The 18,935-nt window shown below is 43.7% G+C and overlaps 1 protein-coding gene across 4 annotated transcripts in view; it reads right to left on the bottom strand.

Annotated features, from left to right (window-relative positions):
• Ercc3 (ERCC excision repair 3, TFIIH core complex helicase subunit) overlaps window positions 1–13,923 on the bottom strand; it is a 38,474-nt gene extending 24,551 nt beyond the window's left edge. For all 4 annotated transcript variants that reach the window (XR_015446293.1, XR_015446294.1, XR_015446295.1 and 1 more), the window contains exons 1-9: window positions 13,783–13,923; window positions 13,251–13,456; window positions 12,399–12,635; window positions 10,542–10,591; window positions 9,985–10,120; window positions 9,638–9,802; window positions 9,033–9,237; window positions 6,905–7,219; window positions 4,099–4,283 (exon numbers count right to left, since the gene is read on the bottom strand). Coding sequence is in view for 1 of the 4 variants with exons in the window: in XM_004835950.3 (XP_004836007.1) it covers window positions 4,099–4,283; window positions 6,905–7,219; window positions 9,033–9,237; window positions 9,638–9,802; window positions 9,985–10,120; window positions 10,542–10,591; window positions 12,399–12,635; window positions 13,251–13,456; window positions 13,783–13,810 (1,527 nt within the window). In the remaining 3 variants the exon portion in view is untranslated. The remainder of the gene's footprint in view (window positions 1–4,098; window positions 4,284–6,904; window positions 7,220–9,032; window positions 9,238–9,637; window positions 9,803–9,984; window positions 10,121–10,541; window positions 10,592–12,398; window positions 12,636–13,250; window positions 13,457–13,782) is intronic.
• Window positions 13,924–18,935: the final 5,012 nt, after the last annotated feature.

The raw sequence follows: 18,935 nt of genomic DNA on the forward strand, positions 1-18,935 counted from the left end.
CACAAGATGATGATAAATAGCCAGTACAGCACAAGGAAAGGAGTGCAACACTAGAATCAGAAAAATACTAATCATGAACAATAACAAGACTGAATTATATACTCATTAGGGAGAAGTTAAAAGTTTTAAAAGCCTTGTCATGACTTTTTCTTTTTGTTGGTTTCTCCCCCTTTGCATTTAATTTGTCAAGCCCAACGGATTCATTCTGCTGGGCTTCCTGGGGTTTTGATCCCCATTGTCTTTTCCTAGGATATTGTCTAAAATTTTTTGGAATGCTGGTTTGGTATTCATGAAGTTCCTAGGGTGCTCTATACCATGAAAGTATCTTATTTCTCCATCCATTTTGAAAGATAGTTTTGCAGGGTACATCAATCTAGGTTGGAGGCTGTTTTCCTTTAGGGCTTGAAATATGTCACTCTAAGCTTTTCGTGCTTTGAGGGTTTGCATTGAGAAGTCTGCTGTGATTCTGATGGGCTTTCCTTTGTATGTGATTTGTTTCTTTTCTCTCACTGCTTGTAGAATTTTGTTCTTCTGTTGGGTTTCTGGAGTCCTATTATATGCCTATGTGTAGATTTCTTTTGATGAAGGCTAGGTGGAGTCCTATATGCCTCATGTATCTGTATGTCAAGTTCTTTTCCCCTGCTTGGGAAGTTTTCTGCCATCACTTCTGTGAACAGTTTTTTTATGTCATCTGCACTCTCTCCTCTTTCTTCATTAACTCCAGTCAGTCTTATGTTATTCATCTTTGCATCGTCCAGCAGCTGCTGGATTGATTTCTTGTGGTCCCTTACAACTTTAAAGCAATTTTTCTTTTCCTGGCCACTAATTGCAATCTTTTCTTCTATATCTGAAATTGTGTCCTCACATTGGTTCATTCTGCTGTGTAGACTTTCAATGGAGCTTTTAATCTCCTGGAAATCTGTTTGTAACTGTTTTATGGATTCCATTTTTTCCCTATGTTGGGATTCCATCATGTTCCTCAGCTCCTCTATTTTTTTTTTATCTATGTCCTCTCTAGATTTATTAATCATATCTTGCACTACAAGCACAATCTCTGCTGTTACCTGAGAAATTATTTCTAATTTCATTTTTTCCAGATCCTCTTTTGTTGCCAGTTCAGGGAGTCCAGGTGGTTGAATATCAGAGTGTTCCATCTCATTTCCCTTTGGGTTTGCTGTAGGTGATCTGAAGTCTGTTTTTGAGGCTTGTTTACATGTCTTCTCATTTCCGCGGGGCGGGGGGGGGGGGCGGGTTTGCTGCTGGCACCCACGTGGCTCACCTTCTCTGCCCAGGGAGTGGTGGAATGGCAACTGGGGAGCCTCCTCCTGGGAACTGGGATTGGCTCACCTCCTCTGCCCTGCTCCTTTTCATTTTTTATTTCAAGACAGGGTCTCACTAAGTTGTCCAAGCAGGACTTGAACTTGTGATCCTCCTGCCTCAGCCTTCCAAAGTGCTAGGAGTGCATGCCCCACCATATCCAGATTAACACAAAGTACTGCCACCTAAAATGCACACACAAAAGAGAAGCCAAAAAAACTATGGTATGGCCATGCAAGGGCATACCCTGCAGCTATAAAAATTACTGAGGAACCTGGGCATGATGGTACTGTCATGTTACCCTAGATACTCAGGGAGGTGAGGCACTGCAAGTGGATTGCCTAGGCAACTCAGCAAGACTCTGAACCCCCCCAAAATTTTAAATTAATTTAAAAAAATAAAAGAGCTGAGGATGTAGTTCAGCACTACAGTGCTTGCCTAGCATGTGTGAGGCCCTAGGCTTAGTCTCCAGTACTACAAACCAAAACAAACAAAAAAAGAGTGAAGACAATAAGAAATGACAGTGATTTATGAGATTTGTTTTTAAGAGAAAAAAAACAAAGTGCAAAGAGTATCTACAGTGTGGTACTTTTGTGTAGGGAAGGAGAAATAAGAGATCAATCTGAGTATATTTCAAAATAATATTACAGCCACACAGGAGAGGAGAAAAAAACAACTAAACCAAGGTACTTTTCGACAGCTAAAATAAAGTACTTGAACTATGTATTCTCAGGCCACAGACAAACTGAAACCAGATATTGACCTTTAGCTTTACTTATCATAGTGGTATCACTTAGCAGTTCTGAAAGTCTAAGCTGGGTGTGGTGGCGCATGCCTGCAATCCCAGCACTCGGAAGGCTGAGGCAGGAGGACTGCCTCAAGTTTGAGAACAGCCTGGGCTACATAATGAGTTTCAGGCCAGCTTCAGTGAGACCCTGTTTCAAAAAGCCAAAAAGCCCTGAAGTTCCCTCATATATATATATATATATATATATATATATATATATATATATATATATATATATTCATGCTACGACAGAGCCTAAGCATATTGTAAATAAATTTCTTATAGTCTGAAAAAGGAATTACAAATGGGGAAAGCGGAAGGTTAGAAAAAAATTGTGGTGTTGGATATTGCCCATACCACCATAAACTCATGGTTTTTAATATTATAGGAAAATAAAACACAGATGTGTGCATATGTACACACACATGTACACACATACACATTTCCTAGCTCTGTCCAGTAGTAGGCCTAGCAATGACATCCAAACAGTCATGAGTACACCTAGCACTCAGATGTTGGTTTTCACTACTGAGAGGACCCAGTTCTCTGGAAGAAATGGCTGAATTCAAGCCCAAAGAAGAGTAGGTACAGAAGAAAAAAAAAAAAAAAAAAAAAGAAGAGTAGGTACAAGATGAAGCTGAAATATCTTACTGGGTAGAAAGCAAAGACACACTCCAAGAACTATGGGGCCACATCAAAAGGACGCAGGAGCCAACAGGAAGGGGTCCCACTGGTCACATCTGGAACAACTGGAGCATCCTGAGATGAATGACAGAATTCTCCCGAGGGTGTCTCTGTGCCAGGCCCCATGCTTGGTGCTGGCTGACAAGTAAAAAGAAGCTCAAGCACAAGGCAACTAACTTTTTGGTGTTAGAAATGCTCTAAAAGTGGATTGTAGGAATAGTTGCCCTAAAATTACGGGACTGTAAACTTACAATGGATGAATATTATTGGTGTGTAAATAAACCCCCAACAAAGCTGTTAAGAAAACGACTTGGCAACTCAAATGTCTTCAATATCAGAAAAGGTTGTTATTTTTATTGTCGTGTAGTACTCCATCCTAGTTGAACTGTGGCACATCTGTACAATAGAATCCTGTGCAGCGATTCAAAGGAATGAACTACAGCCACCAGTAGCACTAAAGAAATCACACAAGGCATAAAAACACTGAGAAAAGACAAAAGTTGCAAAGGAACTTATATAACCTGATTCTACTTACATGATTTCTTAAAAGAAAGAACAGGCAAACATACATAGATGGTAAAATAACAAAGCAAGAGAACCACAAACCCAAGTTCCATGATAGTGGCAACACCAACAAATGCAAAGACACATTGGAGAGGAAAAGAAGGCCTTAAAGGCTCCAGCTACACCGCTCTTCAACACACACAGATAAAGTAGGAGGACTTTCTCATCACTGCAAAGTCCACACAGGTTCTTCACACTCACCATTACCAGAGAGGCCTCTTCTCGCACTTTCAGGACAAAGGCTACCCTACTCTCACACTGAGTGACAGTTATTTTAAAGTGTTAGAAAGGACTTTTTTGGTTGTTTGTTCTAAGACCTACATTTGAACAAGAATTTTTAACATCCACCTGTGTAGGCACCACTATAGAACATTAAGAAAAGGTATTATTAAGAGAGAAAGTGATCAAGGCCACACTCTACCTTCTGGGGCTATGACAGTGGGAGTGGCCTCAGTGGTCACCCACACAGAACCCCCTGGGACATGTGGGCAGAACACCCCAGGATCTCACTGATGGGAAGAGATGGCCTTGCTGCATCAGCATCCTGACTTCACCACTGACTGTGTGACCTGAGTCAAGGGTTCTGCTTGCACTCATCTGTGAAGTGGGTGTAACACTGCTTCCCCAGGGTTACTAAGCACCCTGCAGGAGGCAGTGGTAGGGAAACCTGAGGCCTGAACCTATTGCTGCCCCTGCCCATGGAAGGAGCTCCTCTCTCAGATGCCCACCCAGCCAGGCCCAGATACCTCAGCACATTGGACTTTCGCAATGTAGCCGTTGTTCTGCAACTCCATCCAGTTGGCTTCATAGAGCTTGGGCCCAATCAAAAAATTTAAGTCAACAATTTTGTCATCTTCCCGGACAAGGGTCGCAGTCAAACCCAGCTTGCAGTGGGCCTGCACAATGGTGAGCACTCGTCGGAACATCTTGGCTGGGGAACAATGGGAGCATTCACAGTCACAAATGCTTGAGCACCACATAAAGAATGGCAATTTTTCAAGTGTTTATTTGGGTGAAATGCCTCTTCATTTCTTTTGCCCATTTCCTAACATTTTGGCCCCTGCCTAAATGTGTAGCAGCAAAAATCACTATGTCTACAGTCATACATATGACCTATCCCTTCCCTAACTTTCCCCTCTTTAATGAATACCCATACCATCCTTCCTTTGCACATGCCAAAACCTTAGCGTCATCCTTAACTTCTTCCTTTCTGATCCCACATCTGACCTTCACAGCCTATCCAGAGTCAGGCTGCCTTCACCATACTTCTCTCTCACAGGTTAAGCCTCCTGCTCAGATCCCACCAAACCCATCTCACTGTTCCCATGGTGCTTCCTCCTCTCTGTTCACAGCATAGCAGCCAGATGTATAAGCTCAGGTAACCCTCTGCTCCTCCCCAGATGGCTTCCAACCCATTTAGAGTGGAAGCCGAAGTCCCTCTCATGGTCTATGAGGTGCCACAACATCTCCCTGGACAGGTCCTTCTGACCTAGCCTTGCCCAGTCTCCCTGTACTTGCCTCTGGCCATATGTATGTTGTCTGAATGTGCCAAGTGCTTTCCCGTAGCAAGGCCTGTGGCTTACTGGTCCTACTTGAAAGATATCAAATCCTTACCTGGATTGTGAATATCACTAGGCATCTTCAACATCCACAGATGCTGAAGGAGCTCTCATTACACAGAAAGAACCAGATGCCAGGGCCATGTAAATGTTCTGAATGCTCTATGTAAAAATACCTCATATTTCATTTTACTTAGTGTAATCTCTACTTTAGATTTAATGTAAATGAAGTCAGACACACAAGCTTAAATATTATATGGTTTCTCTTATATGAGAAACCCAAATTATAAATAAAGAGCAAAATAATAGATAATAGGAAGTAGGAGCTAGATCTTTCTCAAATGGGAAGGGGATCTAGAGATGGAGGGGAGGGAAAGGAGATTTTAAAAAAAGGAATTCAGATGTGTTATATACACACACCAACTCCACACAGGAGTAATTATGTACTGCAAACGTACTCATAAAAAAATTTTGAATAAAAAAATTTTTTGAATAAATGTTAAACAAAAAAATGTATCAGAGCTCCCATTTAACCTTTTTTCAAAAAAGGTCTGCCTAGTAAGGCATGGTGACACCTGTCTGTAGTCCTAGGTACCAGGGAGACTAAGGCAGTAGGAGCACATAAGCACAGGAATTTAAGACCAACCTGGGCAACGCAGTGAAACTGTCTCAAAAAAAAAAGGAAAAGAAAAGTCTGCTTAGATTACTATGCCGTAAGAAAAGGAACAAACTATTGGTAGATGCTATGACATGAATAAATCACTTTACAAAGTGAAAAAAGCCAGACATAAGAAAATACATATTGTATGATTTTGTTCATATGAAAATTTCCAGAAAAAGTGAATCTATATAGAGACAGAAAGAAGTCTGGTGGCTGTCTGCAGCTGAAGAAGAAAACAGGGACTATGGGTATAAGAAGATGTTCTAAAACTGGATCATAGAGAGTGATGCACAACTCCATAAATGACTGAAACCTACTGGACTCTATATACATAGTGGGTGACTTTATGGCACATGAATTAGTTCAATAAAGCTGTTTCTAATTTAAAAAAAAAAAGGTTTGCCTGTAATACTTGGAAAGTAGGGCTTCTAGTACAAGGTGTAATGGAAAAATATGGTGAATGCTTAATTTTTGTTGTTTTAAATTACAGTAATTTAAAGTCACTAATACCCCTCAAAATACTCCCATTTCACACTATCCCCCCACTCTTGTCACCTTCTGAAGCAGTGCTGGGAGTTCTCTCCTGCGTTTTTAGTTGTGTTGACATGGCGGCTTTGATGTCCCAAACAGATTCAGAACATTTACCTTTCATGGTCATTTTGACTTTAGCAAAGAGCCAGAAAACACACAGTGCCAGACTGGGTGAACAGGTGGATGAAGACACACTGTAATGTTTTAAAAGTCAGCCTTTCCACTGGATGGCACTCAGCAACAGTATTCACCATGTTTTTGAGAACAACCTATAAAGATACTCATGAAAGAGGACTTCCACAACTGCTTCAGAAAGTAGCAAGAACAATGGAGTAAGTATTCAAAGCAAGGGGCACCATGTGGAGGGGGATTAATGATAATGTGTCTTTTACTGTAATAATATTTTTTAATTTAAACATTCACTGTGTATTTTAACCACACCTCATACATACTGTTAAGGACCAACATGTCAGCCTTCAAAGAAAACGCAATACTATCTCAAGAGCAATGCACTGGTCCCAGCCATTTTAGAGAACCGTGAAAATGGGGTAAGGGTAAGGTGAATGGCAACAATAGGAAAGATAGGAGGCATTTTCTACATGGCCACTCTGGCCCAGTGATTAAGGAAGATGTAAATGTGTACACTCACTTACCGCCCAATCTCACCCACTTTCATGCTTAAAAATTCTTTAAAAGCTTTACCCAATGAGCATTTTCAGCCAGCTGAGTGGACAAGACAGCAGCTCCTCCCTCAACCCAACAACTGGAAATCAATTTTCAGCTCAGCTTCAGCCAGCTCACCTGGAATTGTATGCACTTCGTCGAGGATCATGAGGCCCCACTCCTGGGTTTTGAGCCACTCCATGACTCGCTCAGCCTCCCAGGATCTTTTGGTGGTGTGCCCCAGCATGGAATAAGTGCTAATTGCAATGGAGCAGCCTATGGGCTTGTCCTTGGCATCTGAAGTGAAGCGGCAGATCTGGCTGTCATCAATGGTGGACCACATCTTGAACTGGGCTTTCCACTGCTCCACAGACACAGCTGAGTTGCCCAGCACAAGACAGCGTTTTCTGACAGTGCACGCAGCTGTCACACCAACCAAAGACTTTCCAGCACCTATGAGAAACCAATGGGTGATCCTATCCTAGGCCAGGTTGAAACAAAGGACGGAACAGGCACAATGATTCAGCACTGGAACTTTGGGAAATTTCTTACAGCAGCCCTCATAGCCACTATTTGTGAGGCATTCACTGCTGGAGCCTGCTTTCCTCTTTACAAAGGTGAAACGACCACTTCCCACAGGTGTGAGCATCACTGGGTGCAGGCCCTTTCGCAGCTCTTACGCGCCTCCTGTTTAAGTGCTGAATCTCAGAACCAACCAGTGAAAGGAGATACCCTGCTACCAACAGTTTACAGATAAGAAAACAAGAGCAAAGGACCTATCCTCGCTTGGTGGCACACACCTGTAATTTCAGCACTCTGGGAGTTTAATGATACCCTATCTCAAAATAAAAAAATAAAACGGCTGAGAATGTAGCTCAGTGCAAAGGCCCTAGGTTCAATCCCTAGTGCCAAAAAATAAAAAACAGAGAAACAGGGCTGGGGATTTAGCTCAGTGGTTCCGCCGCCTGCCTCACAAGCGCAAGGTCCCAAGTTCGATCCCCGGTACCAAAAAAAAGAAACACAGAGAAGCACCTTGCCAGGGGGTGTAAGACACTGGTGCAAGGCACAGCACACAAAGTCAACATCCTACAAAGGACTCAGCAAGTGACTGCTATTAATTATTACACAGTAAACAGGGCTCAGAATGCACTAAGTGTGCACACTACTTCAAAGACAAAAAAAATTCCAGGCAATTTTGAGTTTACTAGTCTCCCTGAAGATAATGATAAAAATCAAACTAATCCCTTCATCATCTCCTCCTTTACTATCAATATAACTCATGAAGCTTAAAAAAACAAACAAACTGGGAGTGGGGGCACAACACATGTAATCCCAGCACTTGGGAGGCTGTGGCAGGAGGATCACAGCAAGTTCAAGGCCACCTTGAAATACATAGCAAGACCATGTCTTTTAAAAACCAAAAAATAAAAACCAAGAAGCTGAAGGCAGAGACCCATCCCTGGAGACACTGCCCAGGGTGGGGCACCCAGGTGAAGATATTGTGGCTGCAAGGTGAGAACCCATGCGAGGACCTAACATTACTTAGGACAAGTAAGGTCGAAAAGGTGTCACAGGGATGCATCTCAGCCTCATATATCATCGTAAGCCATTCAGGAACAAGCTAGGGAGCCTCGTGAGACTGATTTCACAGAACAAGAACCTAACCCTCAATGTACAACAGCAGCCCTGCCAGCATTACTCTCACCCTATATCCTCCTCTAGTTTTCTTCAGGGCCACTGCCACTGCAGAATATTTAACAGGTTTCTTAGCTAATCTGTTTACCACTAGTCTCTCCCCAGCTGAATGAGCTCCTGTGCCCACAGGGCCTAATCCAGTGATGGCAAACCTTTTAGAGCTTTTAATGATACAAATAGTCCACTACAGCATGCATAACATAGGTCTGTCACCACAGGCTTAGGCTGTCTTCGCACAGCAAGCACTCAATAAATATTTGTCAAGACAAAGTCAGGCTCAATAGCACACCCATGTGATCCCAGCACTCAGGACACTGAGGCAGGATTGCAAGTTCAAGGCCAGCCTGGGCTACATTGCAAGACTCTCAAACACATGCACAAGCACACGCGCGCGCGCGCACACACACACACACACACATACACACACAAAGACATGAATCAAGGAATTACTTCCATCTTAGACATTCACTGGCAAGATGCAATTTAGGGAAAGGGGCAGAGGGAGAGCAGGAGACAGCTGGCAAATCAAACACAGCAACCTGGCCACCACCTTCACTCAGGCTCCACTTACCACAAGGAAGCACAATGACGCCCGAACGTGCACGCCCATTCCCAAACATTTTCCGCAGACTCTTCTCCTGATAGGGCCTGAGGACAGCTGTGGGTTTCAGGTCGATGTTGATATCAGGGTTGACAGAATCATTCCGGAAGTCATATTCTGCCAACAGGGGGTATTCCAGGTGGATACAACGTTTCTGGAGTTCCTCAATCATTTCCTGGGGAGACATGAAGGAAGTTTCATAATCTTGTTAACTCCAAAGTGTGCTCAAAAAACTGCATTTTATCTAGATGAATACAATTTCTGATCTTTCTTGCTGACAACTAGGTAAAAGCACAGAAAAGCAACCTAAACTAGCAACACTCAAAATGAGAGTTCTAATCAGAACCAAAATGTACCCTCAGACACTGTTTCTCAAATCTCTTCAGTAAGTTGTGCAGATGATCATCCTAGCCTGAGGACAAGGACTCTAACCCCATCAAGAGGAGCAGTGTGATGGCCCACAGGCCAAAGGGACAGACGGGGGACACTCCAACACAGACTAGAGGGAGGTGACACAGGAAAGGACTGGCTTCTGACTCCCACTTAAGAGGAACCAGGATGGTGCATTCACTAACCTGCTTGACTTCAAAGGATACCGTCTGTGTCTCTTCTTCTTCCTCTTCGTCCTTGTCCATTTGCTCATAAAAGTCAAACAGGTCCATGGGAATGTCAGACTTACTCAGTGGGTCTGTCACCCGGGAAGTGGAAGGCCCACTACTGCCTTCTGCAGTCTTACATATCTGTAGGAGAAAGGCAGGATTCTGGACTTGCACACAGCAAACCCTCTTGTTATCAAGCAAGAACTTAAGGTGCAAGTGAGGAAGAAAACAGTGGACTACTATTTGGTCAGTGCTGGACTAAAGGAGAGCCAACCCCCTAAATACCCAGCCCCCCCCAAGAGGTGACCCAGGAGCCCACGCACAGCAGATTTGCTTGTGAAAGTCTCTGTGATGAGTTCAGTGGCCTCCCCCTCAGCATTCCTCAGGCGGCATTCCCGAATCACTGGGTCTTGAAGAAGATGTTGGATGACATCCGGGTGGGAGCTTTCAACGAAGTACCTATAAGCAGGGGAGGAAGGTGCTGCCTATTGACCAGCATACCATCTCCAGAAGATTCTATCACTGATTTGATTCAAGTAGTCTGGAAATAGTGTCCTCATGACCCTTTTGCTCTCCCATACCCTGTGTCAAACTGGAGCTATGAGCTGCTGGTCACAAAATAACATGAGAGTTGTAGGCAAATCCCTACTTTGAAATCAAGTCAGCAAGTGTCTGAGCCCCAGCTCTGAGAACACAGTGGCTGGGGAGCCGGTTTCCTGTTTGGCCTGTGTCTCTGTTGCTTTCATCTGTGCTTCAGGGGAGTGAGGTGTTAGTGCAGAGCAGACAGTCCCTAAACATCGGCTCCTGCCACAGCCTTTCCTCCCTCTTGTGCGCAAAGGCTGAAAATACCATAGTATAAGCCTGTCATGGAATCTCTTACCTGTTGTGCTTCAGGACCAGCTTGACTTTCCCATAGCTGACAGTACACAACTGTAAGTAGATACAATACCAAACACGCAAAATCAGCAATGAGCAGTTCACTTAGAAACCTTCCTACTGGTCACATTTTACCACCCACCAAAGAGCTGAATTTACTTTAGGGAAACCCAATGTGCAAACCTAAAGCACTTAGATCTGTCTACGTGGACCTTTTTCAATTGGCTTCTACTGGAGAGGCAGTATCGTTGTTTTTTAAGATAGGGTCTCATTATGTAGTTCAGAAATTCCCTTGAACTTACTATGTAGCCCAGGCTGACTTCAACTTTGTGGCAATCCTCCTGCACCCACCTTCTGAGTTCTGGGATTATAGGCAAGCACCACCATGCCGGCTGATTTGAGAACAAAACTTTCCTCCTGCCTAGCTAATTCTCATGTACATCTCTTAATTTATAAATATTGCTTAAAATGTTTAAGCAATGTATTCCCTATTTCCTTTTCCTCTCCAGACCCACAGCCCCCCATCCTAATCCAGAGGTTCATCCTGTCACACCAGTGCTACTGCAGCTGCCAGCACACAGCATGCACAGTGTGTGCTTAATAGTTAGTTGTAGTATATATAAAATGCAAGGCCTGCTGGCCTTCCTACCTATGTTCCTATTTCCCCACCTACAATGTAAGCTTCCCAAATGGCAGGGAACACAATTTAAATCCTCCCAGGTTCCCATCAGTTCTCAGAAAGGAATCCAGAAGAGGTTGTGTGGTGGCTGTGAAAACCTGCCACTCAAGCCCTGAGCTGCTGCCTGCCCTGCTGCCCCTGTAACACTGCACTGCCCTACTTCAACACCACATCCCTGCAGGCAGCTCCTAACCAAGACCAGACTTGCCTGCATGCTGGTACAGACTCATTCCAGGAGCAGTGCCCTCTCCCTGGGCACCCTTCCACATCACAAAAAAAAAGAACTCTTTTTAGAATTTCTATCAGCTTCTCTGAGATTGGGTGCCCAAGGCACCCCTGAGCCACTCCAGATTTGGGGTCTGTATCAGACTCCCTTGATATCAGCCAAAAACAACAAAAGCCACTGACCATCTCTTCTGGGCAGCATTCACCCATGTTCGACTGGTTCTCATGAAACTCTCTCTACTTCAACTCCTGAAATTTCTTTTTTACTTTCCCTAATGAACTCACTGACTATGGGTCTCATGCAGATATTTAACCTTAGATTTAGTTCACCACCTTTACCGGTCAGCTCAGGCTGCCATAATAAGACACTACACAGACCGGGTAGTTTAAAAATGTTTATTTTCTGAGTCCTGTAGGCTGAAAGAAGTTCATGATCAAGGTACTAGTTGATTCAGTTTCCAGTAACAGCTCTATTCCTGCCTTGCAGATCACCACTTTCTTATTATGTACTGACAGGAAGGCTCTCTGGTGTCTTGTGATGAGGATACTTATCCTGCTGGATGGGCCCCAAACTTAGGGCTCATTTAGTCTTACCAAATATAGTAACATTGCGGGTTAGGGTTTCAACATATTTATTTTGGGAGAACACAACCCAATCTACAACAGCACCCACTTGGGGCTATATTCCCTAATAACCCAGTCCAGAATGGGTCTGAATCAGTACTCCTACCATTTTAATGCCCATGTCTGGGAGCAGCTCAATAGATATATAGCCTCAACCAGAACACAATGCTGGACCTAGAGGCATAGCAGTTAGGGTGATCAGTGATTATGCTTCCCACTGGAGATATGAATGGCATTTTCATGGCTGTCAATGGATAACAATATGTACTTCCTATACCCACTATTACCACATTACCAAGGCAAGCACAATTGCTAGTTTTGGTTCCCACTTGCCTTAATAAACTGAAGAATTCCATCAGGGACTCCAGTCTTGCTGAGCTTCCTGAGGTACTCAGTGATGTCACTGGTTTGCAGCCCAACGCTCACAGCTGCATACAGGGAGTAGGCAGTTAGTTTGTATTCATGCACATGGGTTGGTCGGCACACTGGCTCTGCAATAGCCACCAGGAAGTCCTGAGCATATTTGTAAACTGGAGAGAAGGCTTCCAAGAAGATGTGGCCATCAGGAGCCTGACAAACACCAAATGGACAAAACACACAAGAAAACTAATTAGCTACAGAGACTATCAGACTCTTCCCCTTATGATTATAAAGAAAGGATATGCTGCCCAACATCAGAGATATTTTTGCAACCAGTTCTTCAGAAAACTGGATTTTGTTATTTAATCAAATACCGAAGAGTAGGAAAAAAGAGAAAAAAAAAAGATTTCTAAAGTAGAATGTTTCCCACTGATCTCTACAGGAAAATCTTCCCCAATTTACTGCTGATCCTCAAATTACCTTTTGTCTACAACTGAGTGTACAACATTAATTATTTTACCTTAAGCAAAAAGCAGGATACCAATGCCTTCCATTAATTTAAAAAACAAAGAAATAAATTGTTACATAATAAACGCAGATAAAAATTCTTCCTAATGGGTAGAGCTACAGAGGGAATGGGAGTAAAAGGAAAGATCGGAAGTGGAAAAAGCTCAGATCCAGCCAGCACATGTGTGCATAGCCTTATAAACCCGTATTTGTGAAAGCTGTCTCTCCCAACTGGTTTCACTGGGCTGTATCCCAAATTTTTAGGACTGTGAGAATGCTCAATATTTAACTGATGTCTGGACTTTCAGGCGAGCTTACCACCCAGAGGGGCCGGGAGGAGTGGTCATCCTTCAGCGGCATCTGCACCCTGTAGTCTTTGGCTCCATATTCATCCACTTTGGTGCCGGCCTCATCCACCTGCTTCCCGGCCGCCGTGGGCACTGCCTCATGAGAGTCGTTCCCAGGGGCGTCATCTTCATCTTCCTCCTCATACTCATAGTGCCGTTTCTTGGACTTCTTCTTGTCTGCAGGTATAGACACAGAACTGAGCCCCGCAGGGGCCTAGGTTCCCTCAGCACTGCACGACGGTAACTCGCGGGAACCGCATTCCACTTGCGCCATGAACTCCTAAGTAAGAGCCATCTGCACCCCACAGGCACTGAGGCCCTCAACTGCCACCCACCCGGCCCAGTTTGCAGGGCTGCGCCCAGATCAACATCTCCTTTTGCCCAGCGAGCGGCCCGTGAGACTGGGTTTCGAGGGGGATCGGCCCGGGCAGCTCTGACACAGAGTGGCAGGGACGGGGCCGTCAGGTACAGCGAAGCCACAGCGCGCCCGCGACCCTTCTCACCGCGGTCCGCCCGGTCTCTTTTGCCCATGGCAGCAGCGACAGCCTGCAAAGAGGGTAGATAGTACCACTAGCCCACTTAGAAGGCAACTCTTGGGGGCAACTTCCGTTTCATAAAGGAATTACGTCATCACGCACAGGAAGTCCCGCCCCAAGTCCGGGACAAAGGGGCGGGGCGACCGCGCAATGATCTTGAGCGTTCCCAAGGACTCGTCTGACCCTTTCTCCTCAACAGTGTATTTGGGTTTTGGGGGGCGCAGGGGTACCGGGGATCGAACTCGGATCCTTGCACTTGCGCAGCAGGCAGCGGAAACCACTGAACTAAATTCTCGGCCCTCAACAGTGTATTTGTTAAGCTCCTGTGTCAGCAGGCAGGATGCTTTTGTGGCTACAGTAGGACCGTGAAGATATTAAAATCCTTGTCTTCCTGGAGCTTAATTCTAAAGGAGCGAGATAGGCATAAATAAATCCGGTGTTTAGTGCTCTGAGGGAGAACAGAACGGCCCAGAATGACAGTGTTATTCTAAATAGAGATCCTGGAATACCTCTCTAAAGTGGGGTTATTTGAGCAAAGACCTGAAGAAAGTGAGACAGTGTCCTGCGTAGAGCGCAAACATGAGACCCACATATGGAACAAGGGAGTGATGCAGAGTAAGCAGAGCAGTGGTTCTCAAAGCAACATCCCCAGGCCACATCAACATCCTATCACAACTGGTTAAGACGCTTAGAAAGGGCCGGGGATTTAGCTCAGTGGTTTCGCCGCCTGCTGCTCAAGCAGAAGGACCCCAGTTCGATCCCCGGTACCAAAAAAAAAAAAAAGAAAAGAAAAGACGGTTAGAAAGACGAATCCAAAGTTACCGGCCCCATCCCACACTGGAGGTGGGCCCATGAGTCTTGCCTTCTGATGCCCAAGTTTGAGGACCACTGTTATGAAATGGAAAACCAGAGGAAAGTTTTGAGCAGGAAAAAAAAGACAATCTGATTTAGTATAAAAGGATTACTCTACACTTGCTGCTGTTGTTGAACACAGACTGACAAGTTCAAGGGCAGCTATTACAGCAGTCCTGTTGAAAAACCCTAGGCTTTGCCAGGGAAGCAGGGGCAAAAGTGAAAATAGTTTCATTCCGAATGTATTCTGGAGGTGGAATGGATGGATGGAATTTGCTAACTTGATTGGGCAAGAGGAATAAAGGATAACTCCAAGATTTTTGGCCTCAGCAACTACAAAAATGTACCTTAGGAGCCGGGGATTTAGCTGAGTGGCACCGCATCTGCCTCGCAAGTGCAAGGTCCTGAGTTGGATCCCTGGTACTGCAAAAAAAAAAAAAAAAAAAAAAAAAATTTACCTTAGCCAAGGTAGTTTTGGATAGTTTTGAACATTTGAAATGTGAGTGACTGTATGTGAGTCTGCTCAGTTTTCCGTAACAAATTATCACAGACTGCATGACTTAAACAGCAGAAACTGATTTTCTTACAGTTTTGGAGGCTGGGAAGCCCAATAATAAGGTCCCTCAGGATTTGTTCCTGGTCAGGGCCAGCTTCCTTGCTGGCAGACAGCCACTTTTCTGCTGTGTCCTCCTCAGATGGTGTCTTTTCTTATAAGAACACCAGTCTGTTGGTGTAGGGCCCCACATTTATGACCGCTTTCAACTTTTACACTCTTCACAGGTCTTGTTTTCAAATATAGTCACACTGAGGGCTATGCTTTCAATATATGAATTTTAAGGAGGAGGCAATTCAGTCCACAGAAGCAGCCTATTAGACAAATAAATGAAGTGTCAAGAAAGATATTGGATGTGAATCTGAAGTTCAGAGACCTAAAAATATAAATTTGGGGATGGTCAACATATTTATGGTGCCAGGCATGGTGGCACATGCCTGTAGTCCCAGCACTTGGGAGGCTGAGGCAGGAAGATCACTGTGAGTTCGAGGCCAGCATCAGCCACATAGTGAGTTCGAGGCCAGCCTGAACTACACAGTGAAATCCTGTCTTTAAAGAAAAGGGTGGGGGGTGGTAGCTCAGTGATGCCACACCTCCCTGGCAACCCTAGGTCCTGAGTTTGATCCCTGGTACCAGAAAGAAAAAATATTTATGATATTAGAGCTGTAGAACTCTTTGAAGTTACCTAGGGAATGAATGTAGGTACAGAAAAGGCCCAAGGACTGGAGACATTTCAAAGTGAAGAGACTGGAAAATGAAGGAGATGTGGGCAAAATCAGGTGGGTAACAGTGAGCTAGTAAAACCCGGAGTCATAGGATAGTCATAATTGCTACTGATCAGATGAGCAGGTTGAAGACAGACTCAGCTACAATATTTGTAGTTTTCAGTTGAATGACTTTAGTAAAGTGAAGGTTTGTTGGTTCCTGGTCCAAATGAATTTCACTTACTTGAGAGGTAGGAGAACCAACCTTTTAAACCACATTTTTATATTTTTCGTTTGATTAAAAGTCTTGCAGCCAGACATGGTGGGACACACCTGCAATCCCAGCACTTGGGAGGCTGAAGCAGGAGTATCATAAGTTTGAGGCCAGCCTCAGCTATGCATTGAATTCAAGATCAGCCTGAACTGCATAATGAGATCCTGCCTCAGGAAAAAAAAAAAGTCTTGCAAAATAGAGAACAATATAGCAAAGGCTACTTAAATCACATATCACAGTATGCTTTGCTGTCTTTTTTTCCTTGGTGTTGGGGATGGAATCCACCACCTTGTACATGTTAGACAGTCTACTGCTGACCTACATCCCCAGACACTACCTACATTTTGTCTCATTTTCTTTCAATCTTTTGCCTGTGAATAGGTTTTTAAATTCACTTTCATAAGTAGGTGTTTTTCTACCATGAAGGTATTTCTTGGCTATATAAGGATTTTATATCCTCCTAACATAAGCTTTGTTCATTCCTCACTAAAATGAATGTTTAGTGCCATTTAATATTCCATTTATGGAAACAGTTTACTTAGGCGAACCCTAATTTGAGGTCACTGGGATAATTCTAGTTTATCCAGTTATAAGCAGCTCTAAAATGAGTATCATTGGATATAAATCCTTAACTCCATCTTGGATTGTTTTTTTAAGGCCAATTCTGAGGAATGAAAATACCAAGATAAACATAAAAAATTTTTTTTAACTTCTTGCTGCCAAACCTGATTAATTTGACTGGAGGTATTGATCAGGAAGAATGGCTAATCTAACATTTTCATAACTAAGAAAATATTTTGCACTTAGCAAAAACACCCACATTTATCATAAAAGTTAAAAATTACATAGACAAAAATATTTTCGTAACTCTACCACTTGAGTGACATAATCTCCTCCCAATATTTTTTCTAAGTATTTTAAACAAAAACTGGATTATCTTATGTCTTATTTTTCTTTCAGTCAATAAGATATGAGAGTTCATCATATGGATATACTACAGATTGTCTGATCAATCCCTTGGTTGATTTTATGTGTCAACTCTGCCATGCTATGGGGCCCAGTTGTTGGGACAAGTACCAGTCTAGATGTTGGTGTAAAGGTATTTTTAAGATGTTACTGACATTTACAATTAGATTTTAAAGTAGATTATCCTCAATAATATGAGTGAGCCTCTTCCCTTCAATTGAAGATCTTAAGACAAATACAAGTTTCCCAGGGAAAAAGCAATTCTGCTTCCAGATTACAGCATAGAATTTCTACCTATGTTTCCAGTCTTTGGAGTGCAACCTTTTCTGGAATTCCTGACTTGCTAGCTGCCACAATTGTGTAAACCAATTCCTTATAGTAAATCTATCTCACTGGATGTGGTGATGTACACCTGTAATCCCAGCTACTCAGGAGGCTGAGGCAGGAGGATTGCAAGTCTGAGACCACCCTGGGTAACTTAGCAAGACCTTGTCTCAAAATAAAAAATAAAAAGGGTGGGGTTGTAGCTCAGCACCATGACCCTGGGTTCAATGCCCAATACTTGCTTTCTTATTCTCCATGAGACATAACTTATCCCCTGGGGGTCTATTTCTCTGGAGAACATTGACCAACACAGATTTTGGTCCAGAAAGTAGGGTGCTGCTGTTACAAATACCTAAGAAAGTGGAGGTGGCTTGGAACTGGGAAATGGGTAGAGGTGGCAAGCTTTTTGAGGTGCATGATAGAAAAAGCCTTCATTGCCTCAGAGATTATTAGTAAAATATGGACATTGTTATGGTTTTAGATGACCCCCATACATACTCATGAGTGGGGCTTTTGGATGGTGATTGGATTAGGGGGGCTTATAGCTGACTTGCTGTTAGAAGGTGGGGTCTGGCTAGGTTTGACTCAGAAGAGTTTATCTACCTCCTCTCTTCCTTGACTCCTTGCTTCCAGGCTATGGTGAGGTGACCAGCTTTCCTCTGCCCACACCCTTTCATAATGCCACTTCTGCCTGGAGCCAGCCAATCATGCAAGGACTGAAACTTCTAAAATGTGAGCCAAAATAAGCCTCTCCTCATTTAAGTTGGGGGTGTCAGGTATTGTGTCCCAAAGACTAGGAAAATGACTAAGATAGATTTTGGTACTAGGGAAGTGGAGCTGTTGCTGTGTATATACCTGACCATGTGATTTAGATGCCTTTGGAACTTTTTCAAGGGAGTTTGGAAAGGTTTGGAAATCCTGGGTGGAGACCCCCTGGAGTGGTAGAAGTTGAGCTTGATATAAGATTCTGGTTGGTAGTTAGAAGACCAGAATCCCAGTAAGAAGGTAGACAGTAAAGACCAGGCTCAGGATGTTTCAGTTGGGAACAAGGACTCCACTGGTAGTTGGACTCCAGACCATGGGTGTTATGTTCTGGCAGAAAAATTTATCTACATTTTGCTCATGTCCTGAGACTTTGTGGGAGATTGATGTTAAGGGCAGTGACTAATCTGGGGAGGAAATTTCAAGGCAGCCCAATGATCAGGCTGTAAGAATGTGCTATGGGAAAAAGAGTAAGGATATGTATGACTGGACGATCATGTGCCAAAGATTAGATGTGGTTTACAGATCCATTCAACCATCTCAGTAGACACCCTGACAATTTGGACTGCAGGGGACAGAAATGGGATGAAATGAAGGAACTTTGTCGGGCTTCTGGGAATCTAAGGCAGGAAAGGTATGGATAGAGCTCTATGCCTGTGAGTTACCCTTCAAGAAAAGGAAAGAC

This window comes from Heterocephalus glaber, unplaced genomic scaffold (assembly GCF_053883595.1).
Source record: "Heterocephalus glaber isolate CG9 unplaced genomic scaffold, H.glaber_assembly_v1.0 deba00000347, whole genome shotgun sequence".
NCBI classification, from domain to species: domain Eukaryota; kingdom Metazoa; phylum Chordata; class Mammalia; order Rodentia; family Bathyergidae; genus Heterocephalus; species Heterocephalus glaber.